Raw genomic sequence first — 27289 nt, 5'->3', positions numbered from 1 at the left:
CGGGACAGGCAGCATCTCTGGAGAGAAGGAATGGGTGATGTGTCGGGTGGAGACCCTTCTTCAGACTGTTTGAAGGGTCATGATCTGGAACATTACCCATTCCTTCTCTCCAGAGATGCTGCCTGACCCGCTGAGTTATTCCAGCATTTTGTATTTATTATCGGTGTCCACCTGTTTAAAGTTTAGTTTAGTTCAGAGATACATCATGGAAGCAGGCCCTGTGACCCCCCTAGTCCACACCGACCATCAATCACTCGTTCACACTAGTTCCATGTTAGCCCACTATCGCCTCCACTCCCTGCACACTAGGGGCAATTTACATAGGGCTGGTTAACCTACAAACCTGTACGTCCTTGGGATGTGGGAGGAAACCCACAGTCCTCACAGTGAGAACGCGCAAACTCCACACAGAGAGCACCCGGGGTGAGGATCAAACTCGGGTCTCTGGCGATGTGAGGCAGCAACTCTGCCAGAGTTGGGTCACTATGCTGCTCGTAAAGTTACTATAAAACTGGCAGAAGCTGGTGGGAAGGTATCCTTTTGCAATCGTGGGGCCCTCGAAGCTTGATGTAATGAATATTTGATACCAACACACGTAAAGCAGATCCTGCTCATCCGCCACACTCAGTACCTCCGCTGTCAAATGGAAGCATTTCTTGCAGCTTCCTGCTATGTGAGAGCAGAGGGTGAAATAGCATTCAGAATACTCTCAGAGTGACTGCGTATTGACAACGGGTGCTTGTCAAAACCCCTTCAATTACAATGGAGAACACACAAATAAACATTTGGATTGATGATGCCATCCATACCATCTGCCAAAGTTGTAAAATCCACAGGAAAAAGCTAACTAGGAGATTTTTATTTTTAAATGGAGATTACCGCATGGTTGCTTTGCAGTAAGCGGTGGTGAGTTCTTTTAGCTAATTGAATGCAGGCGATTCTGTATTTTGGGCACATTAAGATTTATTTTTTTTAAACCGACATGAAACACAGTTCTCAGTTTAGGATCGCATTGGTCTCTGGACAATTTCATCTCCATTGCATCAGTTTAATTGGCTGATTATATTCTGCCTTCCATTAAATATTAATAATGTAATGACAGTGTGGTTGCAGAAGATCTCAAATGACTGCAAAACAGGCGTTTTGATATCTGTTTTCAACTCTACTTGTCTAAAGTTGCACGAAATTATCCCAATAACTTCACAGGTAAGGGAAAACTCTGAACTCGGGGACAAGGGGGGTGGGATTATGGTCTGCCTTTGGAAATCTAGACTGCCTCATCAAATTGGAAGCCACTTCCCAAGGCTGGGACTGGAAAACTATCTTGCCGCGTCAGAGCCACAGTTTGTACCAGTCTGAGTGCTTACAGCGAGTAAGTTGAAACAGAACACCAGCTTATCTCACACCAGTCTGACTGCTCGCACAGAGATATTTAGACAAGTATTATGCATTATGCGGAGTGAATATCAAAACAGAGGGCTTAGCAGATGCAAGAGCGACCTTGTTAGAAATTCCTTAATGAAATCATTGTCCTAAATAGCATCAGCTCCTGGAATTTTTTTTGTTGCAGTATCTGTTTACTGCAAATATTTAGTTAAATTTGCATCAAGAGCACATTACTCTCTCTGCAAGGTCCTAACCCTGAAATAAATACAGCAGGCGCATCTGATACGGAAACGCATCATTGCCGTGGTTTGTACAATCCACGGGCGTAGGGAAACAGCCCTTTTCCTCCTCCACCCGGATGCTCCAGACTGTGGGGAAATCACCTTGGATTGTCTGAGGAAGGATTGAGGGACTTCAGGAGCAGTGAGGAACGTCACGCTGAAGCTGATGAGCACCCTTGGTACCCCCGGCCCAACGGCTGAAGTCCAGGAGAAGCTTTCTCAGCCATGTCCAGCCCCTAATAGCATCACGGGAAGAAACCAGACTCCAACTATGGACAAAAAGGCTTGAGGACGACCCCCCTCATACTGACATGGGTATCCCTCCTTCTGAAGCCCTCCCTCCGGGCTCAGAAGCACCATGGGTCCAGTGGAAGACGCTCAACCGCCTGAGAACAGGAACAGGGCGATCAAAAGCTGCTATGGCCAGATGGGGCTATGAAACTGGCCAAACCACCTGTGAATGTGGAGAAGAGGACCATACAATGCAGCACTGCCTTGTCTGCCCCCTACTACCCAACCAGTGCAGCCTAAAGGATCTTGCAGTGTTCAATAAAAATGCAAAGGACTGTGTAAAGGAATGGGAAACTGTTATATAACCAACCAGCTTCAAAGACACGAAAAGAAGAAGAAGAAGAAGAAGAAGAAGAAGACCCTTGGTTTTAGTGAGATGCTGTGAGGACCTCATGTGACTTGCTCCTGCTCCAAACTTATACACTCATGGAATCCTGACCTTGGGTGCTGTCTGTGTGGAGTTTGCATGTTTTCCCTGTGACCGCGTGGGTTTTCCTCTGAGTGCTCCGGGGGTTTCTTCTCACAACCCAAAGACGAGTGGGTTGGTAGGTTGGTTGGCCATTGTAAATTGTCAACATGAGTGGTGGAATCAGGCAGGAGATGATGCGAATGTGGGGGGGGGGGGGATGAAAATAGCATTGCTGTAGGAATTATGTCCATAGATGGTTGATTATGGGATCACGTGTGTTGGATAAATTGTGGGTGGTTGAAGGTCAGCATAGACTATGTGGGGCGAAGGGCTTGTTTCCATGCTGTCTCTCTCCTTCGCTCTATAACTCTATGACAGCCTGGACTTTGGTAGGTACCCTGCATTGTACCTCTATTTTCTAACCACCAAATGCTTACTAATTGAGGGATTAGAAGATCATATGACCATAAGACATAGGAGCAGAATTAGGCCATTCAGCCCATCGAGTCTACTCCACCATTCAATCATGGCTGATCTGATTTTTCCTTCTTAACCCCATTCTCCTGTCTTCTTCCCATAGACTTTGATACCCTTATGCCCCTGTCCCACTTAGGAAACCTGAACGGAACCCTCTGGAGACTTTGCGCCCCACCCAAGGTTTCCGTGCGGTTCCCGGAGGTTTTTGTCAGTCTCCCTACCTGCTTCCACTACCTGCAACCTCCAGCAACCACCTGCAACCTCCGGGAACCGCACAGAAACCTTGGGTGGGGCGCAAAGTCTCCAGAGGTTTCCTAAGTGGGACAGGGGCACAACTAATCAAGAACCTATCAAGTAGTAGAAAAAAAACCCTGCAGATGCTGGTTTATACCAAAGATAGACACAAAGTGCTGGAGTAACTCAGCGGGTCAGGCAGCATCACTGGAGAAAATGTTTGGGTGACGTTTCGGGTCGGGACCCTTCTTCCCCCGAAACGTCACCCATCCTTTTCCTCCAGAGATGCTGATCCGCTAAGTTACTCCAGCTCTTTGTGTCTGTCTTTGGTAAGAACCTATCGATCTCCGCATTAAAAATACCCAATGACTTGGTCTCCACAGCTGTCTGTGGCAATGAATTCCGTAAGTTCATCACATTCTGGCTAAAGAAATTCCTCCTCTTCTTCATTCTGAAGGTAGGTGCTTTTATTCTGAGGCAGCGCCCTCGGGTTCTGGACTCCCCCATGACTGGAAACATCAGAAGGTTTGAGGAGAATTTTGTGCTGTAGACTTGCCTAACACAACAATCATATCGTAGACAAAATTGCTGGAGAAACTCAGCGGGTGCGGCAGCATCTATGGAGCGAAGGAAAGAGGCAACGTTTCGTCCCGAAACGTTGCCTCTTTCCTTCGCTCCATAGATGCTGCCACACCCGCTGAGTTTCTCCAGCAATTTTGTCTACCTTCGATTCTCCAGCATCTGCAGTTCCTTCTTGAACAATAATCCTATCCCTCTGTGTAGGAGTTCTGACGTGCGTTAGGTGGTATGTGGGGGAGGGGGAAGAGGGGGGGGGGGGGGGTATGGCTGGTCCGGCTCGGAGGTCAAAGTGACAGTGGGTGGCCTTACAGCACCAGAGACCCGGGTTCAAACCTGACCTCGGGTGCTGTCCGTACGGAGTTTGTACGTTCTCCCCGTGACCTGTGTGGGTTTTCTCCAGGATCTCCAGTTTCCTCCCACACTCCAAAGGCATACCGGTTGCGTAGGAAGGAACTGCAGATGCTGGTTTACACCGAAGATAGACACGAAAAGCTGGAGTAACTCAGCGGGACAGGCAGCATCTCTGGAGAGAAGGAATGGGTGATGTTTCGGGTCGAGACCCTTCTTCAGATTGTAGGTTAATTGGTTTCGGTAAAGATTGTAAATTGTCCCTAGTGTGTGTTGGATGGTGTTAGCTTGCGGGGATCGCGGGTCGGTGCGGACTCGGTGGGCCAAAGGGCCTGTTTGCGCTCTGTATCTCTAAACTAAAACTAAACAGTGGTCAAACACCCTGTGGCACCAAGTCCTCCATCCCACCTCTTTACATGCTACCTCCATCGGTGCACCACTTGCATGTTGTCAAGCGACTTTGAAATACAGTGAAGACCAAACAGTACAAGCTCAGGTTGAGTGGAAGAGTTGGATTTCTATGTAAAATAAGGTAAAATTTACATACCTGGCAATGTACTTCTGGTAAATATTGATATCATCGGGCAGAGCATCTGTCTTGTCTGTAGACAATCCATTCCTAGTTTTTGCAAAGACAAAGTAAATAGAAGATTAAATTTGAATTAGTTTTGCTTTTGAAAGTAAATATACAACCTGCCAGAACGTATCTGAGAGTTATGAGTCATTTCATACCTTGTCCTCTTGCCTCAGTCTCTGTGACAGTTTCTGGATCTTTTAATGTTCCAGTATTGAAACTTCACGTTAATTATAGATTCACAACGGGAAGATTATGAAAACAATTGACATCAAATTCTAACCCTCTGGTAATTCTCAGACTTTACTGGACTTTATCTTGCACTTAACCTTATTCCCTTCAACATGTATAGGAAAGAACTGCAGATGCTGGAAAAATCGAAGGTAGACAAAAATGCTGGAGAAACTCAGCGGGTGAGGCAGCATCTATGGAGCGACGGAATAGGTGACGTTTCAGACTGAAGAAGGGTTTCGACCCAAAACGTTGCCTATTTCCTTCGCTCCATAGATGTTGCCTCACCCGCTGAGTTTCTCGAGCATTTTTGTCTACCTAGTACTTAAAGTCTCTGGTACATCTGTTCCGGCAGATTTCTGCTAGCACCTTGTGCATTTATTGATTGATTGAAAGATACAGCATGGCGACAGGCCCTTCAGCCCACTGAGTTCATACCGACCATCGATCACTCATTCACATTAGTATAATTTTGTCTAGAGATGCAGCATGGAAAGAGGCCCTTCGGCCCAACAATTCCGTGCTGACCATCGATTGCCCGTCCACACTAGTTCCACGTTATCGAAGGCTGCGCTGACTAATCAGTTTTTGAAAAAAAATGGTTAATCACCAGAGATTAGTTGGTTAAAGTGATACCATTTCTAAACTCTCCCTTCTCTAAAGTCAGTACTAGAATAGGATGGTGCAAGAAAATTCCTTGCTTGGTAAATAAATGTTTGGTAACTTTTCAGCCAGTTTATCCAGTAAAACTGAGCAAAACATAAACGTAATCGACCAGTGAAATGCGTTCAGAAAATTTCGAACAGGAAAATGTCGAATAACGAAGGCGGACATTTGGCTCAACTTTCTTGTGAACAAGAACGATAGGAATTAGGTGAATTACAAGCTGTGTGAAACAACTTTAAAATATCAGCCATCCCCGTCATCATTCAACCAGCCTGTGGAACACAAACATGCCTTCAGTGGCTTCAAACAAGTCCGTTGGCATTCCATCCGGCACAAATCAGGAAACAAATCTTTTGCATTTCAAGAACAATTCCACAGAAACTCCCAAGTTTGTTATTGCATGTTTGACAGCTTTAGACAGAATTCTATTTGCACTTTGGCCAAAGGTGTCGACATCAAAAATGGATGACAGCACAAGATCTGAAAATCCCAAGTCGGAGAGAGGGAATGTGTGATGTGGTCATGAAGTCTGGAACAAAGATCCGAGAAGAAATCAAGCAGGAATTAAAGGAAAGACTATCTCTAGTTTCCCTCTCCCCTGACTCTCGGCCTGAAGCAGCGTCTCGACCCGAAACGTCACCCATTCCTTCTCGGCAGAGTTGCTGCCTGTCCCGCTGAGTTACGCCAGCACTTTGTCTCTATCTTTAGAATCTGGGGACGGCTGTTCACTCACTTTAGACGAGTGGACCTCGAAGAGAAACCACTGCTACACTTGTCTCTATTCACACCACATGGACAAACACTTTGCCCTTGGGATGATACGAATCAATGGTTCAATGCTGGCCGAAGTAGGACTAAAACTGATCATTGATAAAGCTGGAGAAATTCAGCGGGTGAAGCAGCATCTATGGAGCGAATGAATGGGTGACGTTTCGGGCCGAGACCCTTCTTCAGATTGATGTGGGGGTGGGGGTGGGGAAAGAAGAAAGGAAGAGGCGGAGACAGTATGCTGTGGGAGAGCTGGGAAGGGCAGGGGAAGGGGGGAGAAAGCAAGGACTACCTGAAATTGGAGCTGGGGTGTAAACTACCTAAGCAAAATATGAGGTGCTGGTCCTCCAATTTGTGGTGGGACTTACTCAGGCCATGGAGGAGGCCCAGGACAGATAAAGGTCGGATTCGGAATGGGAGGGGGAGTTGAAGTGCTGAGCCACCGGGAGATCAGGTTGGTTAATGCGAACTGAGCGGAGGTGTTGGGCAAAGCGATCGCCAAGCCTGCTCTTGGTCTCACCGATGTAGAGCAGTTGACACCTAGAGCAGCGGATGCAATAGATTAGGTTGGAGGAGGTGCAGGTGAACCTCTGCCTCACATGGAAAGACTGCTTGGGTCGCCTATTCCTTCTCTCCATAGATGCTGCCTCACCCGCTGAGTATTCCTAGTATTTTCATTTTCACGAGTTATAGGAGTAGAATTAGGCCATTCGGCCCATCAAATCTACTCTGCCATTTAATCACGGCTGATCTCTGCCTCCTAATACCATTTTCCTGCCTTCTCCCCATTACCCTTGACACCCGTTCTAATCAAGAATTGGTGTATCTCTGCCTTAAAAATATCCACAGACTTGGCCTCCACAGCCCTCTGTGGCAATTAGTTCCACAGATTAACCACACTCTGACTAAAGAAGTTTCTTTTCACCTCCTTGCTAAAAGAGCGCCCTTTAATTCTGAGGCTATGACCACTGGTCCTAGATTCTCCCACCAGTGGAAACATCCTTTCCACATCCACTCTATCTATGCCTCTCATTATTCTGTAAGTTTCTGTGCTGTCAAACACTCATCATATGCTGACCCACTCATTCCTGGAAGTATTTTATGTTTTAATTTTCCATTTCTTACATCTGCAGTCATTTGCTTGAGGCTACAAAGTACTGTTGATAGGGTTATAGTTTCATAAGTCATAGGAACAGAATTTGGCCATTCGACCCATCGAGTCTACTCCGCCATTGAATCGTGGCTGATCTATCTTTCCCTCTCAACCTTGTTCTCCTGCCTCCTCCCCGTAACCTTTGACACCTGTACTAATCAAGAACGTATCAATTGTGCTTTAAATATAACCAAAGATTTGACCTCCACCTCCGTCTGTGGCAATGAATTCCACAGATTTGCCCAGAAATTCCTCCTGGAGATTGTGCCAGGCATATGGAAAGTGCAAGCAAATTGCAAGCCCTTTCTATTCTAAAAATGATCAACTTTTCCAGTGGAATATCTCAATTCCAATAGCACCAATATCATATTTCTCTCAAAAGCGACCTCTCCACCTGCACGCCCTCTTAGTTCTCCCCAAGAGAGAGTGGGTCTGCATTGAGTGTCTTAGTTTATGGAATGATTAGCCCCACATTCCCCTCCCCTTCTGGTCAATGGCCAGACCCCTTGAGACACTCACCGATTTACTGCAGTCACGTTGGTAGTCAGCAACCGTCTGTGGGGAAAGAAGCACAACGGTATAAGTCTTCCAAACTCTGCTGACATTAAAAATGTGCCCCCCATTCTCACCAGCTCCTCTCAAATTCTACCATTCACCCACAGACCAGGGGCAATTCACAGCAGCCGAATAACCTGCCAAACTGTCTGAAGAAGGGTCGCGACCCAAAACACCACCCATCCCTTTTCTCCAGAAATGCTGCTTGACCCGTTGAGTTACTCCAGCATTGTCTGTTATGTCAATTATATATATATATAATGACATATATAATGTCAATTGTATTATATATGTTATTGCAATGTTATAATTCGCATTATTGCAAAGATACTATTTCCAATGGCCCTTGCTGTCTCCTCCTCTTCTCCTCCCTTTCTCAGCTCTCCCTCAGCCCTCTGGCTCCTCCTCTTCCTTTCTCCTTTCTTCTCCCCCCTCCCCTCCCCCAACCCTTTATCAGTCTGAAGAAGGGTTTCGGCCCGAAACTTTGCCTATTTCCTTCGCTCCATAGATGCTGCTGCACCCGCTGAGTTTCTCCAGCACTTTTGTCTACCTGCAAAGATACTATATATCTTAGGTATATACCAGCATCCGCAGTTCCATTCTACACAACCTGCCAACATTTGGGATCTGGGTGGAAACCGGAACATCTAGCAGAACCCCACATGGTCACAGGGAGAACGTGCAAACTCCACACAGACTTGAGGCCAGATTGAGGTCAGATTGAACCAGGGTATCTGGGAGATGCGAGGCATTGGCGCTACCCGCTGTGCCACTGTGCCATCCTTGTAGCATTTACCCAGGACCCTCTGACTGGCACAGTTGACACCATCAGTGAGGATACAGCCGAGTTGCTCTATTAAAATCCCAGGACATTGACGCCTGGATTATCGCTACTCCGCAGTAAAGACTCGCTTTTCTTAAACAGTCCAACTGAACGTCCTCGTATACTGGCAGCTGCAAGGCTGGAATGCCAACTGGAAAAGGGCATGGGATGCAGATGGGATAAAGGGCGGCACGGTGGCGCAGCGGTAGAGCTACGGCCTTACAGCGCCAAAGACCCGGGTTCGATCCTGACTGCTGTTTTGTCTGTCTGTGTGGAGTTTGCACGCTTTCCCTGTGACTCGCATGGGTTTTCTCCAAGATCTTCGGTTTCCTCTCGTACTCCAAAGATGAACAGGATGTAGGTTAATTGGCTTGAATGTAAAATTGTCCCTAGTGCGTGTAGCGTAGAGTTAGTGTGTGGGGATCGCTGGTCGGTGCGGACTCGCTGGGTCGAAGGGGCTGTATCTCTAAAACTACAACTAAATGGGAGAACATTTTGGACAGAAAGCCGTCTGTAGATGCTTTTCATTTAATTCTAAGGTTTTCTGCTGTTCCGATGAAGCAAAACATCTCTCGTTTAGTCGCTGTACAAAATGTAGTAATAATTATTTCACATCGAAACAGATTGCAGACTTAGTAATGTAGTTTCTTTCGAAATTATAAATCAAGGATGTGAGCTGACAACTAAAAAGGAACCGTCGATATATCTAGGAAGATGAAGGGTAAATTCCGAAGTCAATGTCAACATGGAAGATGTGATGTCCAAATATCTATCTACCTCTTGGATTTGCACGCATTTTCAAAAATAGTAGCCGAAAAAGAGATACCCTTGTACGTTTTTTAAAGCTGAAAAGGACAGTGATTAGTTGAAGAGTTAAACTCATTACAATAATTTTTCTTAAGCTGAATTGTCACAATTGTAAAATGCAATTACAGTAATGGACCGCTGTTGAGAAAGGTCAGGAACACTTTGAAGGACTCAATTCCTTAAACAATTACAGTTAAAGCTGAAGGGCTCGCGGGTGAAATAGGTACAGTAAAGTACATACCCAACTGAGTCGTCCACCAAGGGCTCCCCTTTGGAAAGCCGGCTGTGAGAGAAATTTAAAATTAGGTTAATCAGACTTTTTGCTTCGCACATCCGATGGTCAGTTAGTGCAGGATAACCTGACAGCAAGCTCAGCGGTGGGCAAAATGACAAAGAGCAAAAATATGGATTTGGAAAAAGATTTTTTTCGCACAAAGGGTGGTGGGTGTATGGAACGAGCTGCCGGAGGAGGTAGTTGATGCAGGGACTATCGCAACATTTAAGAAACATTTAGACAGGTACGTGGATAGGATGGGTTTAGAGGGATATAGGCCAAACGCAGGCAGGTGGGACTAGTGTAGATGGGACAGGTTGGGCGGTGTGGACAAGTTGGGCTGAAGGGCCTGTAAGACTCTATGATTCTATGACTCTATGGAAGTAATTCGTTCAATTAGCAGAAAGAGGTAGTTGAACCAGGGACTATAACAGAATTAAAAAAGATACTTGGATAGTTCAATTGACTTGTTCAATTAGCAGAGGGGCAGCACGGTGGCACAGTGGTAGTGTTGCTGCCTTACAGCGCTTGCATCGCTGGAGACCCAGGTTCAATCCTGACTATGGGTGCTTGTCTGTACGGAGTTTGTACGTTCTCCCCGTGACCTGCGTGGATTTTCTCCGAGATCTTCGGTTTCCTCCCACACCCCAAAGACGTACACCTTTGTAGGCTAATTGGCTTGGTATCAGTGTAAATTGTCCCTAGTGTGTGTAGGATAGTGTTAATGTGCGGGGTGATCGCTGGTCTGTGCGGACCCGGTGGGCCGAAGGGCCTGTTTCCACGTTGTATCTCTCAACTAAGCTAGACTTAACTAAAAAACTAACAAAAGATTTCCCGACTACTCCATCCCCTTGAGTGCTCGAGCGATCAGGAAATGCACTCGCTGCTCTGAAAAAAAACAGATCCCTTGCCTCAAATAATCCCTTGCCTCAAATAATGGTGTTTGCTGTCGAGGGTCGTGGACAGAATATAAACTTTGGGACGTTTAATTATACAAAGCACTGGTTTTGCCACACTCAGAACATTGTGGGCACCTCAGGAAACAACTGGTGGTGCTGGAGGAAGTGTGGGGCAGATTGGATGGAGTAGAGGGCTCTAATCATGGGCAGAGGTTCGATATACTGGGCTTGTTTTCCTCTGGAGTAAAACAAGCTGAGGGGTAACAGGTCAGAATGTTTTTCCTCTCAGCAGGAGGTAACACAAACAGGATTCTGCAATTGTGCAATTGATAATTTTGTTGATGCCTGACCCAATCTACAAGTGACAGGTATCTCCAGTTTAGCCAAGGTACACTAGGCCCAGGCACATCTCTGATGTTCTTGAGTTACCTACTCAAGCCAGCAGCCTCGCATGGAACATGACTCAGAATGTCCCTGTTTAAGCATTTCCTTTGTTTCAGAAACCCACTGCATAACTAAGCACAATAGCTCAGTAGGCGACAAGGTGGCGTAGTGGTAGAGCTGCTGCCTTACATCGCCAGGGACCCGGGTTTAATCCTGACTAGGGGTGCTGTCTGTACAGAGTTTGTACGAGTGTGATCACGTGGGTTCTCGAGTTTCCTCCCACACTCCAAAGGCATGCAGGTTTGTAGGTTAATTGGCTTTGATAAAATAGTCCCTCGTGTATAGGGTAGTCTTAGTGTATGGGATGATCGCTGGTCGGCGTGGACTCTGTGGGCTGAAGGGCTTGTTTCCGCACTGTATCTGTAAAGCCTAAAGTCCAAAAGCAGCAAAATACTGCAGCTGACAGAAATCTGACAATGAAAACCAAGAATGCCGGAAATCCTCAGCGGGTTAGGCAGCGGCTGTGGGGAGATGAGCTGAGTCAATGAAGCTGGTTGTGACTCAGGCAAAGTCTCTCCACAGCTCCCAGCCCAGAGACCTGAACACTACATTTGGCTTGATGTTCCACCGCAGTATGAAGGCCTGCCTTTTGGGTGGAATGTTAAATCCAACCCTCGCCTGGTGGAGTTTAAGAGATCCTCGAGGAAGAGCAGGGAAACTCTGAGCTCTGTCCTGATCAATTTTAATCCTTCGACCAACATCAGCAGAACAAACATGGAACATGGAACAGTGCAGCACAAACCCGGCCCACAATGTCTGTGCCCTGCATGATGCCAAGACCATCACATATCAGCCTGCACATAATCCATATCTCTCCATTCGCTGCATATCCTTGTACCTATCCAAAAGTCTTTTAAATGCCACCAATGCTTCAACCGCCACTCTTGGCAATGCTCTTTCCAGACAGCGCAGAAACAGGCCCTTCGACCCATCGAGTCCGCACCGACCAGCGATCCCCACACATTAACACCATCCTGGGGACAATTTACATTTATACCAAGCCGATTAACCTAAAAATAACCCGTACATCTTTGGAGTGTGGAGGTTTGAAGATCTTGGAGAAAATCCGCGGGGAGAGTCGTGAATCTGTGGAATTCTCTGCCACAGACGGTAGTTGAGGCCAGTCCATTGGCTATATTTAAGAGGGAGTTAGATGTGGCCCTTGTGGCTAAGGGGATCAGGGGGTATGGAGAGAAGGCAGGGATGGGATACTGAGTTGGATGATCAGCCATGATCATATTGAATGGCGGTGCAGGCTCGAAGGGCCGAATGGCCTACTCCTGCACCTATTTTCTATATTTCTATGTCACGGGGAGAACGTACAAACTCTGTACGGACAGCACCTGTTGTCAGGATCGAACCCGGGACTCTGGCGCTGCTAGTGCTGTAAGGCAGTGACTCTACCGCTGTGCCACCATGCCACTGTGTCTTTGGCTGCTCCATCCCCTGTAACATTTGCTGCAGCAGACGCTGCATTTTCCAAAAAGGGATGCAGAGCAATTTACGGACGTCAAGTCAGGGCGCTGTGGAGATGGGAACATTCTTCCGTCCCCGTCTGTTTAGTCTATTTATTTTCCCTGCCTTACATTAATGGAATAATCAAGAGAAACGCACAGAAACGCAGCCAGCAATGTTGCACCTGAACAAATGGAGAGAGCAGCAGAATCAACCTGTCTCCCTCTGCCTGTGTGGAAAGGTTAAGATCATTATTAATGTAATCAGAGCGCAGCCTAAAATAAAATGGACTCTGTGCTTCGAGATGAAAACCAATTTCCAGTATAATAGGCTCATTCATTTTGAATACAATATGATTGAAATTATTTTGCACAGTGACGCATACACACACTGATGTTCTACAAATTATTGGTGCACACCTTTGTTTGCTGTCCATGCTGATGATCACACTGGTGTGTCTCACTCGGCTGCCCGCTGTCACATTCCAACTCCCTGACTCGGGATAGATCAGGGGTTGTCAACCTAGTTCTGCATAGGGGCCGGGACCCGTGTGTGTGAGCGGATGGCGGGCCGCATCTATCGCCACAGTGTGACACTTGATGTTGTTTTTCGCATTGTTTTTCACGTGTTTTCCAATTCGTTTTCTGCAGTTCCCAGGTCGCCTGCGTGCCCTGGGACGAGCTGCAGTTCCCAGATTAGCTCTCGTCCCCTGGTCTGGCTGCAGTTCCCAGGTCGCGAAAACGAATTGCAAAAAAAAAAATACGCCTGCGGGCCGGATGATTTCGGGTTACGGGCCAGATCCGGCCCGTGGGCCACAGGTTGCCGACCGCTGGGATAACTGGTAGCCCAGATCTTGATGTTAGCTTGCACTCCCATGGTATCGCCCTTGCTCATTGTTTCAATGCTTGGATTAATCACCTTGTGAAGAGATATAGTCATGGTCATCGAGTCTATGGCATGGAAACAAGGCTCTTCGGCCCAACTTGCCCACACAGGCCAAAATGCCCCATCTACACTAGTCCCACCAGCCTGTGTTTGGCCCATGTCCCTCTAAACCTGTCCTATCCATGTACCTGTCTAAATGTTTCTTAAACATTACGATTGTACCTGCCTCCGGCAGCTCGTTCCACACACCCACCACACTTTGTGTGAAAAAGTTACCTCTCATGTTCCTATCAAATCTGTCCCCCCTCACCTTAAACCTATGTCCTCTGGTTCTCGATTCCCCTACTCCGGGCAAGACATCCAACCAATCTATTCCTCACATGATTTTATGCACTTCTATAAGATCACCCCTCATCCTCCTGCGCTCCAAGGAATAGAGTCCCAGCCTGCTCAACCTCTACTGATAGCTCAGGCCCTCAAGTCCTGGCAACATCCTCCTAAATCTTCTCAGCACCCTTCCCAGCTTGACAAGATCTTTCCTATAACATGGTGCCCAGAACTGAACACAATGATCTTTTGGCACATTGGCCTTCATCAGTCAGTGTATTGAGTATTGGATGTTGTGAGGTCATGTTGCAGTTGTATAAGATATTGGTGAGGCCACATCTGGTCCTAGACTCTCCCACTAGTGGAAATCCTCCCCACATCCATTCTTATTATTTGCCTTTCTTTAACCGGCACGTTTCAATGTGATACCCCTTCATTCTCAGAGAATCTCAAAGTGGACATGGTTAAAAGATTAGTTTAGAGATACAGCACGGAAAAAGCCTCAGAATAAAAGGACATACCTTTAGAATGGAGATGAGGAGGAGGGTGGTGAATCTGTCAAATTCATTTTGAAAGCGTAGGTTGACAGGTTCTTGATTAGTATGGGTGTCAGGGGTTACGGGGAGAAGGCAGGAGAATGGGGTTGAGAGGGAAAGATAGATCAGCCATGCTTGAATGGCGGAGGAGACTCGATGGGCCGAATGGCCTAATTCTGCTCCTGTGTCTCATGGTCTTATTCTCCCACCAGCGGGAACATCTCAGCGTCCACATTGCCATGTCCCCTAAGGACCACCTTTGGATGCAATGTCATACCCTCTTGTGGACGGGACTGTTTCGAGAGAATCGATGATGATGATGATGCTTCATTGCCGTGCATACCTCGGTACAGTGAAAGTCTTTGTTTTTGCATACAACGTACACCAAAGAGTTGCCGCATAGCTGCCGACTAATTTTCAAAAGGTGCTCATCCCTTCTACACCCCCCCCCCCCCACCCCCCCCCCCCCCCCCCCCCCTCACTTCCCACATGCCGGGACCCCCTCAGTTCTTAAGAAGGAACTGCAGATGCTGGAAAATCGAAGGTAGACAAACTTTAACTCTTCCTCCCATTCCGAATCTGACCTCTCTGTCCTGGGCCTCCTCCATGGCCAGAGTGAGCACCACCGGAAATTGTAGGAGCAGCACCTCATATTTCGCTTGGGCAGTCTGCACCCTAGCGGCATAAACATTGAATTCTCCAATTTCCGGTAGCCCTTGCTGTCTCCTCCCCTTAACCATATAACCATATAACCATATAACAATTACAGCACGGAAACAGGCCATCTCGACCCCTCTAGTCCGTGCCGAACACATAATCTCCCCTAGTCCCATATACCTGCGCTCAGACCATAACCCTCCATTCCTTTCCCATCCATATAACTATCCAATTTATTTTTAAATGATAAAAACGAACCTGCCTCCACCACCTTCACTGGAAGCTCATTCCACACAGCTACCACTCTCTGAGTAAAGAAGTTCCCCCTCATGTTACCCCTAAACTTCAGTCCCTTAATTCTCAAGTCATAGCTCTCCCTTCTTAGCTCTCCCTCAGCCATCGGGCTCCTCCTCTCTTCCTTTTTCCTTTCTTCTCCCCGCCCCCCCCACCTCCCACTCCCCTCCACCCTACATCAGTCTGAAGAAGGGTTTTGGCCCAAAATGTTGCCTATTTCCTTCGCTCCATAGATGCTGCTGCACCCGCTGAGTTTCTCCAGCACTTTTGTCTATCACTTCAGTTCTTGGTGGCTTAGTGCTTAGTTGAGCCAATATCGTGGTGAATTCCAAGCTCTCAGCCAATGTCAATGAAACAGTCTGGTCTCTGTGAGATCTTGCTGCGTGCAAAATGGTTGCTGTATTTCCAGCGTTACCCAGTGCTCCCACTCCTGGGTTTAGTCAGTGATCTGGAACAGTGACATATTCTGTCGCGCTGCTGCAAGTAAAGGGCCTGTCCCACTATACGAGTTTACCCAAGAGCTCTCCCGAGTTAAAAAAAAAAATCAAACTCGTGGTAAGTACGTAGAATGTACGTAGCGGGTACGTCGGAGCTTGGGACGTCTCTTACCAGCTCGTAACGCTAACAGCAGGTACTCGGGAAACGCAGTAAGCTCGTGAAGTTTTTTCAACATGTTGAAAAATTTCCACGAGAGCCCCGAGTACCTACGAACGGCCATTACCGTAATTCTCTGAGTTCGAATCAGGGGAAACTCGGGAGAACTCTTGAATTAGCTCATACAGTGGAACAGACCCTTTAAGGGCCTGTCCCACTGTACGATGTAATTCAAGACTTCTCCCGAGATTTCCCCTGATTCGAACTTGGAGAATGTGCATAGCGGGTCCGTAGGAGTCCGTGGATGTCTCGTAGCGGCTCGTACGAGTAAAAAGTAACCATTTTTTTCATCACGAGTATATTTCTACTCGTGGACATTTTTCACAGTGTTGCAAAAAAAATCACGAGTTTACCGGATTTCCCGAGTACCTACCGTTACTCGTATGGGCCGCTACGAGACATCCACGAACTCCTACGGACCCGCTACGGACATTCTCCAAGTTCGAATCAGGGGAAAACTCGTGAGAACTCTTGAATTACCTCGTACAGTGGGACAGGCCCTTAAGAATTTAATTGTTCTATCTGGGACATATGATAAATAAACACTCTTGACTCTTGAAGGATGTGCACGTCACTACAGAAATGCAAGCCTGTCTTTCTGGATCCCGTTGCCCCCATGGACTTTCACACCTCCCCCTCAATGGCCCCCATTCGTAACTCTGGGAGATCCACTCTCTGCATTCCGTCCTCGTAACCAGGGCAACGGGAATTGTGTCCCCAACCTCAAAGCAGCAGATTCACCCCCTTCATACAAGTCCTGGATTTTGCTCCAAACTTAGTTTTGGCCCTTCAGCCCATCACGCTGACCAATGATCACCCGTATACTAGTTCCACCCTACACACCAGTGACAATTTACACAAGCCAGTTATCCTATAAACCCGCACGTCTTTGGGATGTGGGAGGTAAACCGGAGCACCCGGAGGAATCCCACGTGGGTCACGGGGAGAACGTGCAAACTCCGCACAGACAGCGCCCGAGGTCAGGGTCGTACCCGGGTCTGTGGCGCTGTGAGGCAGCGACTCTACCGCCTGGTGAAACAAAGACGGGGGATGGAATGAGAGCTCTTACTTGACGGTGGAGACGGTCCCGGTGGTGATGGAGTCGGTGCGGGAGAAGCTGGACTTGAGGAGGTCGGGGCCGCCGAAGCCGACTGAGGCGGGTGAGTGGGAGCCGGTGGGCGGGGGGCAGGTGGTGCCCGAGAGTGGGGTGGCCGCCGTGTTGGTGGGGGCCTTCACCACCGCCAGCTTCTGGATGTTCTTGACGTCGTACTTGGAGGGGCGGCCCACCTTGCCCGTCTTGAAGGCGATGGCCCCCCCCATATTGGGGTCCCCTTCGCCGGGCCGGAAGAGGTGCAGGTACTTGACGTTCTCCAGGTCGTACTTGGACGGCCGCTTGTAGGTGTTGCCGTTCTGCGGCCTGATGCTCTCCCCCGTCTTCAGCTTCTGGATGAAGTAGTCGTACTTGGAGGCCCTGGGGGCCAGACCCTGGGCCTGGTGCAGGAGTCCGGGCGGGCAGGGGATGGGCGTTATCTTCACCTCGCGGCGCAGCGGAATGTCCTGGACTCCCACCGGGTGGACCTCCTTCCCCGGCAGCGCCCCCCGCGCCGCCAGCTCCTCCACCTTGACGCTGGGGAGCGGCCGGGGGAGCTGCTCGCCGGCCTTGAGTTTCCGAATGCACGCCTCGTACTTGGAGTTGCGAGCTCGCCTGGCCAGGGGGTCCTCGCCCGGAGAGGACGCGGGGAAGGGCTCTGAGGTAGAGGCGTTCAACTTGTCGAAGCTGATCTTCTTCGCCAGCTCGTCCCGCACGTTTTGGTCGTCGTAGCCGAACATCCCCAGGAACTCGTTCATGGTGGAGGCGGCGTAGTCGTGGAGAGTGGAGGCTTCCCCTGCGGGCGGCGAGAAGGAAGGCGAGGGGCAGCGAAGAGTTAAACATTTCAGGAACATTCTGCACAGCTCTTAAGTTTTACGACTGCTAAATTAATTTGTAAAAAGTAATTAATATAGGGCCAAAATAAAGGGAGTTCATCAATGTCAGGAAAATCAATTTCACTAAATGTTCTAGTCAATGGCTTCTCAGTACATTAAACAAAGTTTTCATAAAGGTATTTGACTCAGAGCCCCACTTAATATGTGCAAAGTCATCTCCTCTGCTGGTGTCTAGTCTTTATTGACTAACTTGTTATATAAGAGCACATTTTGAGGGGCGATAGTGGGTGGAGGGGGTTTCCATTCTCTAGCATTCTGATAACTCCTACTCTAACTAATAAAGCAATGGAATTGTTTGCTTTGCAGTTTTGTTTTTGTGAGTTTGTGCGGCTACTTGTTTTTTTTTTTCTCAGGAAGGTGCCCTTTGGTCTCTATGCTAGTGCGACGCCCTGGCTTGGAGAGATACCACTGGATCTTCACCGCCGCTGAGTTTAAATCCGGTAACTCGGCCCAAATGGGAGGCCAGTTACGAGAGCTCCTTTAATAGTCCAGTTAGCCCGGCACGGTGGCGCAGCGGTAGAGTTGCTGCCTCACCGCGCCAGAGAACCGGGTTCCATCCTGTCTACGGGTGCTGTCTGTACGGAGTTTGTACGTTCTCTCTGTGACTGCGTGGGTTTTTCCCGAGTGCTCCGGTTTCCTCCCACACGATAAAGGCTTGCAGGTTAATTGGCTTTGGTTAAATTGTAAATTGCCCCTAGTGTGTAGGATAGTGCGAGCTTATGGAATGATCACTGGTCGGCACAGACTCGGTGGGCCTGTTTCCGTGCTGTATCTCTAAAGTCTAAAGGGAGCCCCCTTCACCACCAGGATGGCAGCGTTTCAAGAAGGCAGCTCCCCATCACCTTCTCAAGGGCAATAGAGGTCGGGTCTTTCTAAAAATAATTAATTAAATACAATTGGGCTGGAAGACAAAATGTGTAGGAAGGAACTGCAGCTGCTGGCTTACAACAAATATAGGGACAAAATGCTGGAGTAACTCAGCAGGACAGGCAGCATCTCTGGAGAGAAGGAATGGGGTCAGAACCCTTCTTCAGACTGTGACAGGTTTTCTTGGCAGGTCAGTTGCATCTTACTATCTCTCATGATCGCAACTACAACTTAAGCACAGAAGGAGGCCACTCGGCCCTCTTCCCCATGCTACTCTCCCATTCACAAAGATCATGTCTGCTTTGTGATCTAGCTAAGCTCAGCTGCCATTGCTGCTATTTGTCTCAATAACTTTGGTTGAATTTAGTTTGGTTTAGAGACACAGCACGGAAACAGGTTAAATTTGGATTAGTTTTGAGGCAGCATGTAAACAGACCCCTTGGTCCACCGAGTCTGTGTCGAACAATCATCTCCCATCCACACTAGTTCTACCCTACACACTAGGGACAGTTTACAGAAGCTAATTAACCTATAAACCTTCACGTCTTTGCAATGTGGGAGGAAACCAGAGCACCTGGAGAAAACCCATGTGGTCACAGGGAGAACATGCAAACAGCATTGTAGTGTGGATCAAACCTGGGTCTCTGGCGCTGTAAGGCAGCAACTCTACCGCTGCGCCACCGTGCCGACACTGTGAAACATCCCACCGGTTACATGGCCACCCAGGTCAACATGTCTACGTTCATCTCCAGAAGGACAAGGAACTGCAGATGCTGGTTTACCAAAAGAGACACAAAGTGCTGGGGTAACCCAGTGGGTCAGGCAGCATCTCTAGAGGTCACGGATAGGTGACATTTCAGGACTGAAAGAAGGGTCACGACCTGAAACGTTGCCTATCCATGCTCTCCAAAGATGCTGCCTGACCCGCTGAGTTACTCCAGCACTTTGTGTCTTTATTTGTACATTTATCTCCTGCAGTTTTACACCATACAGGAACAAGTGCTCAGCAAAATGAAGAAGAAAATACATGTGGCGATGTTTTAAACCACTCATGAATCTTTGTCCTGGTAGCCCTGGGGACTGAGCCTTTAGTTTGTGGGAATTCCTAGCGTTGCTGTAGCCATGAGCTTGAACGGCTTCGAGAGAGGACTTGAGATTACGCTGACTGGTGAAGAGGCTATATTGCCCAGTGCGGGAAATGTCCCACTGTGCGTGGAAGTCAAGGCATGAGGTGTTGTGCGACACTGAGCTTTGCTGTAGCTTGTTGGAGGCCCATCGTCCCGGCTGGCCCCTGCTGGCCCCGTGGATCGGGTAACGGGGAGAGGGTAGAGGGAGATGGCGATGATGGTGGACGCTGGACAAAAGGCCCGGTGAAATGAACCGGGGGAGGGGGGGGGGGGGGTCTTACCTTCCGCACCCTCGATGTCGGCTGTGGGGAACGAGGGCAGGGCGAGGAGAGGAATGGCGGCGGCTGCTGCAACGGGCCTTTGTGGCCGGGCGCACCGGGACTGTAAAATGGCGCCCAAAAATGGCGCCTCTTGCTTATGGACTCAGTGGGCTGTTCTGTGCATTCTGCACTAACTGGGGGATTGTGCTTACAGTACGGGGATAGACTTGCTGAACTGTAACACGTGACAATAACGAAACGTACACGAGCACTATCCTACACACTAGGGGCATTTTATACGTTTTATCAAAGCCAATTAACCTACAAACCTGTACGTCCTTGGAATGTTGGAGGAAGCCAGAGCACCCGGAGAAAACCCACGCGGTCACAGGGAGAACGTGAGTTTGACATGATTGTATCTATGTATGGTATATCTGATCTGTTTAGATAGCATGTTTTTCTCCGTAACTTGGTACACGCGACATTAATAAATCTAAACGTAAACCTAAACATACAAACTCCGTACCAACATCACCCGTTGTCAGGATCGAACCCGGGTCTCTGGCGCTGTAAGGCAGCAACTCTACCGCTGCGCCACCGTGACGCCCAGGTTTCTCAGTAAAGTGCTCAAGTCAAAAGCAGCTCAAATCACACTGTGGATATTGCCGTTGCAATTGGCTCCGTGTCAACCCGTTCTATCACACCAGGGTCCCCTTGAATGAGGGCGTGAGATGGAGAAAGGGGCAGCACCACACCACTGGTGGGTGGACCTCTCCACGGGGCATCTCAAACATCACCAGCCGTACAAAGTCGCACAAAGTCCAATTGAAAAGCCTGGAGAGAGTGGATGTGGAGAGGGTGGCACGGTGGGGCAGCGGTAGAGTTGTTGCCTTTACAGCACCAGAGACCTGGGTTCGATCCTGTGCTGTCTGTACGGAGTTTGTACGTTCTCCCTGTGACCTTGTGGGTTTTCTCTGGGTGCTCCGGTTTCCTCCCACATCCCAAAGATGTACAGGTTTGTAGGTTACTTGGCTTTGGGGGGGAAAAAAACTGTAAATTGTCCCTAGTGTGTAGGATAGTGCTAGTGTACTCGTGATCGTTGGTCAGCATGGACTCGATGACCGAAGGGCCTCTTTTCGCGATGTGTCTCTAAAGTCTAAAGAAAAGGATGTTTTCACCAGTGGCAGAGTCCAGAACCAGAGGGCACATCCTCAGAATAAAAAGATGGGACGTAGCTTTAGGAAGGGGGTGGAATAACATAATTAACCTACAAACCTGCACGTCTTTGTGATGTGGGGAGAGCTCCCGGAAGAAACGCACGCGGTCACAGGGGGAACATGCAAGCTCCACACGTGGACAGCAACCGAGGTCAGGATCGAACCCCGGGACTCTGGTGCCGTGAGGCAGTGGCTCTACCCGCTGTACCTCTGTTTAAAGATGGGAGGCTGAGGAACGGGATTGTCACAGAGGCAGAAGCTCGACAGAATGCAACACCCAATAAGACTGCTCCTCAGACAGACACAAAATACCAGAGTAACTCAACGGGCCAGGCAGCATGATGGAGAAAATGAATAGACCCCTCTTTAGACTGAGAGAACGGTTTCATAAGTGATAGGAGTAGAATTAGGCCATTCGGCCCATCAAGTCTACTCCGCCATTCAATCATGGCTGATCTATCTCTCCCTCCTAACCCTATTCTCCTGCCTTCTCCCCATAACCTCTGACACCCATACTAATCAAGAACCTATCTATCTCTGTCTTTAAAATATCCGCTGACTTGGCCTCCACAGCCTTCTGTGGCAAAGAATTCCACAGATTCACCACCCTCTGGCTAAAGAAATTCCTCCTCATCTCCTTCCTAAAAGAACATCCTTTAATTCTGAGGCTATGACCTCTAGTCCTAGTGGAAACATCCTCTCCACCCAAACCCGAAACGTCACCTATTCCTTTTTCTCCAGAGATGCTGCCTGTCCCGCTGAGTTACTCCAGCACTTTGCGTCTGTCTTCGGTGTAAACCAGCGTCTGCAGTTCCCGGCTCCTGACAGTGATGGCATCAGGCATAGCACAAAAACAAGGGTGCTGTGGAAACTCCTGCATCTGCTCAGAATCTGTTGAGTGATTATCTTTCGAAAATAACCAAAGATCTTGTCCATGGGACACTGAGACCAGTGCACAGTCTGAAGCGTGCAAGACTCTTGGCCTCATAAGGCTTGAAATCAGCAAGAATAATTAGTTCTGACAGAGTGTCAGATAATCTTACTTTAAAAATAGTGTAAAAATGTTTTGACCTTATCATATTTCTTCCCGATGATGTCATTCCCTGGCTTTAGATAAATCCAGATTTCAATATCAGAAGCCCGTTCAGGAGATAGTGTCACTGTAGCATTAAGTGAAGTACTCTAATCTTTGCACTTAAAGCCAGCAAATTCCTCCATGCAGAGTGGACCTGGCCACAGCTCGACTTGAAACCTTCAAATGCACATTTTCATCAAAGTGACTGCAAATGACACTTCATGTTAGTTTAGTTTAGAGCTTACAGCGCGGAAACAGGCCCTTCAGCCCATCGAGTCCGCGCCGCCCAGCGATCCCCGTACACCAACAGTATCCTACACACGTTAGGGACGATTTACATTTATACCAAGCCAATTAGCCGACAAACCTGTACGTCTTTTGAGTGCGTGAGGGAATCGGGACTTCCTGGAGAAAACTCACGCAGGTTACGGGGGGAACGTAGAAACTGTGAACATACAGCACCCATAGTCAGGATCGAACCTGGGACTCTGGCGCAGTAAGGCAGCAACTCTACAGCTGCGCTACTGTGCCACCCTGCGACTTTTTTACATTCAAGAGGGACACTGATCAACCCTGGGGGTGGGGGGGAGGGGGGGGGGGGAGTGGGGATGGGGGAGCAGAGTTGGTGAGTTGTCAGTGTGAGGCCAAATGCAAACTGTAGGGACAGCACCTCACACTCCGCTTGGGTACCTTACAACCCAAGAGTATGAACATTGAATTCTCTGGTGTCAGGTAACTAACCTACTCCCCCTCTCTCTTCCCCTACCGTTACCCCTTTCTTTACTCCTTCCCACTATCCCCTTACACCTGTGTCCCTTCCTCTGGCGTCCCATTTCACGCCACTTCTCTACTCAGCTCCTTATCTCACACCTACTGTCCTTACATCTCAGGCCTTAGTCCAACCCCTTCCCCTCCCACCCGTATCCACCTATCACTCGCCAGGCTTTGTCCTTCCCCTCACCCCTCCTCCAGGTTTCTCTCTCCCCTCCTACAATCAGTCTGAAGGAGGGTCCCGATCCGAAACGTCACCTATCCATGTTCTCCAGGGATGCGGCCTGAACCGCTGAGTTACTCCAGCACTTTGTGTATTTGTGTAAAAAAGAACTTCAGATGCAGGTTTAAATCCAAGGTAGTCACAAAATGCTGGAGTAACTCAGCGGGACAGACAGCATTTCTGGAGAGAAGGAATGGGTGAGGTTCGTGTCGAGACCCTTCTTCAGGCTTTGTGTATTTTCTTGAATTGAAGAGGTGTTCAACGCACTGACATGATTGTGTTGTATTTTTGGTCGTGAGGGCTAATGGAGAATTTAGTTCTCACTCCCAACATCTCACACAATAATGGGAGGAAATTAATTACGGGATTTTTCTTTCGGTATACTATTGGAATTTTCCTTACTTTTTCTTTCAATTGGCAAGCTCGACTAAATCCCCCCTCATTCTGAGCAGATTAGGGCAGCACAGTGGTGCAGCGGTAGAGTTGCTGCCTTACAGCACCAGAGACCCAGGTTCGATCCTGACTACGGGTGCCACTTGAACGGAGTTTGTACCATCTCCCCGTGACCTGCGTAGATTTACAGGTTTGTAGGTTAATGGGGTTTGGTAAAAATTGTAAATTGTTCCTAGTGTGTAGAACAGTGCTTATATTCAGGATGATCACTGGTCGGTGCGGACTCGGTGGGCCAATGGGCCTGTTTCCACACTGTGTCTGTAAAGTCTAAAGACTGATGAACGATTCCCCATGTTATGTTGATAGTAATCGTTGAGTTTCACTAAAGCCTTCGGCCGTAGGGCCTAGTTTCCATGCTGTATCTCTAAAGTCTAGAAGGGGGATATATATGAGCAGCCCGCTATGGGCTGGCTGTTTCTGGGGCTCACCTGAGGAGGCGATGCTGTGCTGTCGAATGCTGGCCTCACTGGAGGAGTTGTCCCCTTCCTCCTTTGGCCCCACTTCCTCCGAGTCCCTGTCATCCACGAAGCTTCCATCCAGCGATTCCTGAGCTCCGTCCACATCCTCCTCCTCGCTGCAGCCCTTGGGCTGAAGCATGTACACCCCTTCGGTCGAGAAGAAGTTGCCGTCCGCGGTCTTGACCAGCCTTTCCTCGCCGTGCTCGTCCGTGTACTCCCCATTCACCCACTTCTCGATGGCCTCCCTCCTCTTCTTGTCTTCCTCCAGCCTCTGGACGTCCTGCAGCCCGTCGATGCCCTCGGCCTCCCCTTCCTGCTCGCCGTGGGGCGGCCCGTCGCCGTGGAGACTCTCCGGAGGCTTGGGGCCTACCTCGGCCTGCTCCGCCGCGCAGTCGTAGACGACCTGGCGGCTCAGCTTGGCGCAGATAGCGTTCAGTTTCAGGCCGCCCTTCCGCTTGGCAGCCATCTTGGGTCTTCCTGAGGTGATCTCAATGCATGAATTTCATTCCACCTTCAGATTGCAAACGAGAAAAAAGAAACATTAGAAATATCAGAGAGCAATTTCCATCAAGCCAGACAAACTAACAACTGTACTCGCATATATCAAAGAGACAGGTGAAGTTGAGATGGTGTCAATAGAGAGATGCTGGTCCCACCAGCAGATGGTCAACAGATCAAGGAGCCCCGATATAGAGTAACGAGAATCTAACACAACGGGGTACGTGAGGATAAACATATTTATGTAGCTCTGTGTTTATGATCTTGAAGTTACTGTCTGTAGTGATCGTGCAAACAAGCCAGTCTGGACTTTCAAAAGGAAATTTGTTAGGAAGCAAGACTTGAGACTTTTTAGTTTAGTTTAGAGAAACAGGCCCTTCGACCCACCGAGTCCACGCCGACCAGCGATCCACACACACTAACACGATCCCACTAACATTCGCCTACACACGAGGGACAAGTTACAATTTTACTGAAGCCAATTAACATACAAACCTGTACGTTGTTGGAGTGTAGGAGGAAACCGGAGCACCCGGTGAAAACCCACGCGGTCACAGGGAGAACATGCAAACTCCGTACGGACAGCACCCGTAGTCAGGATAAAACCCGGATCTCTGGCAGTCTAAGGCAGCAATTCTGCCGCTGTGCCACCGTGCTGCCCTTACAGGGATATGGGGAGAGAGCAGGTGTTTTAGATTGCTCGCAATAATCTATATGTAATAAAATATATTTCACTGTACCCTTGGTACACGTGACAATAAATAAACCTTTGACCATTGAACATTAACCATTGGCATGGAGCCAATGTTGTCTTGATGTGTTGAATGGCCTTTTGTATGTGGAAATGGAAAGTGGAAAACACCATGTACATGGATAGAAAGGATTCAGAGGGAAACAGGCCCTTCGGTCCAACTTGCCCATGCCGATCAACATGTCCCACCTACACTAGTCCCATCTGCCTGTGTTTGGCCCATAGCCCTCTAAATCTAACCTACCCATGTACCTGTCCAAATGTTTCTTAAATGTTGTGACAGTACCTGCCTTTACTATCTCCTCTGGTTCCATATAGACAATAGGTGCAGGAGTAGGCCATTCGGCCCTTCGAGCCAGCACCGACCGCCATTCAATGGGATCATGACTGATCATCCCCAAATCAGTACCCCGTTCCTGCCTTCTCCCCATATCCCCTGACTTCGCTATCTTTAAGAGCCCTATCTAGCTCTCGCTTGAAAGTATCCAGAGAACCGGCCTCCATCGCCTTCTGAGGCAGAGAATTCCACCCTTTATGTAAAGAAGTTGTCTCTCAGGTTCCTATTAAATCTTCCCCCTTTCACCTGAAACCTATGTCCCCTGGTTCTTAACCTGGTATCCTCTGGTTCAATGCATGCTGTAAATGAGGAACCTGCTAATCTCAATGGTGCAAGCAATTCTTAAACAAATAAAATAAATGGAAAAAAAGAATTACAGAATCTTTTTTCTTCAACTCTCCTTTGAGTCAAATAACTCTTTGACTTAATGAGTTGCTTAAACGACTCCTAACACTATTGTACATCTCCAGTTCGTTCTTAACTAGAGTTTAAATCCCCAACATTGGCTGCCACGGCACTTTAGTGCAGTGGAGATTTATCAGAGGGGCTTAAGTTAGGAGCAGAATTAAGCCATTCGGCCCATCGAGTCTGTTCTGCTATTTGACCATGGCTAATCTCTTTTTCCCTCTCAACTCCATTCTCCTGCCCTCTCCCCGTAACCTTTGACGACCGTCCAAATCAAGAAGCTATCAATTAGTTTAGTAGATTTGAGAAATACAGCGTGGAAACAGGCCCTTTGCCCCACCGAGTCCGCGCTGACCAGCGATCCCCGAACATTAACACTATCCTAACACACACTAGGGACAACTTACATTTATACCAAGCCAATTAACCTACAAACCTGAGCCAGCAGATTCAGACCTTAGAATAGAGGGGGTGAATTCAAAGTCTTTCACCCAGGGTTGGGGAATCAAAAATAAGAAGACGTATGTATATGGTGAGAGGGGAAAGATTTAGTAGGAACCCGAGAGGCACCCTTCTCACTCAGAGGGCGGTGGGTGTATGGAACGAGCTGCCAAAGGATATAGTTGACGCAGCTACTATAGCAGCTTTTAAAAGATACTTGGGCAGGTACATGGATAGGAATGGTTTGGAAAGATATGGGCCAAATGCGGGCAAATGGGACTAGTGTCGATGGGGCATCTTGGTCAGCATGTTGGGCCGAAGGGCCTGTTTCCATGCTGTATGACTCCATGACTCTTTGACTATTCAATTACAGCTTTCAAAAAGGAATTGGATAACTACTTAGTTTAGTTTAG

The 27289-nt window shown here is 48.3% G+C and overlaps 1 protein-coding gene across 1 annotated transcript in view; it reads right to left on the bottom strand.

Annotated features, from left to right (window-relative positions):
* casz1 (castor zinc finger 1) overlaps positions 1 to 24943 on the bottom strand; it is a gene marked incomplete at its 5' end in the record, with an annotated part of 109909 nt that extends 84966 nt beyond the window's left edge. Inside the window, 5 exons of the mRNA XM_033048510.1 lie at positions 4553 to 4624; positions 7917 to 7952; positions 9824 to 9865; positions 17077 to 17893; positions 24415 to 24943. Of these exons, the coding sequence (XP_032904401.1) occupies positions 4553 to 4624; positions 7917 to 7952; positions 9824 to 9865; positions 17077 to 17893; positions 24415 to 24943 (1496 nt within the window). The remainder of the gene's footprint in view (positions 1 to 4552; positions 4625 to 7916; positions 7953 to 9823; positions 9866 to 17076; positions 17894 to 24414) is intronic.
* Between the last annotated feature and the right edge of the window lie 2346 nt (positions 24944 to 27289).

Source organism: Amblyraja radiata, chromosome 31, assembly GCF_010909765.2.
Source record: "Amblyraja radiata isolate CabotCenter1 chromosome 31, sAmbRad1.1.pri, whole genome shotgun sequence".
NCBI lineage: Eukaryota > Metazoa > Chordata > Chondrichthyes > Rajiformes > Rajidae > Amblyraja > Amblyraja radiata.
The sequence above is the reverse complement of the archived record's forward strand: the minus strand, read 5'-3'. Positions and strand labels throughout refer to the sequence as shown.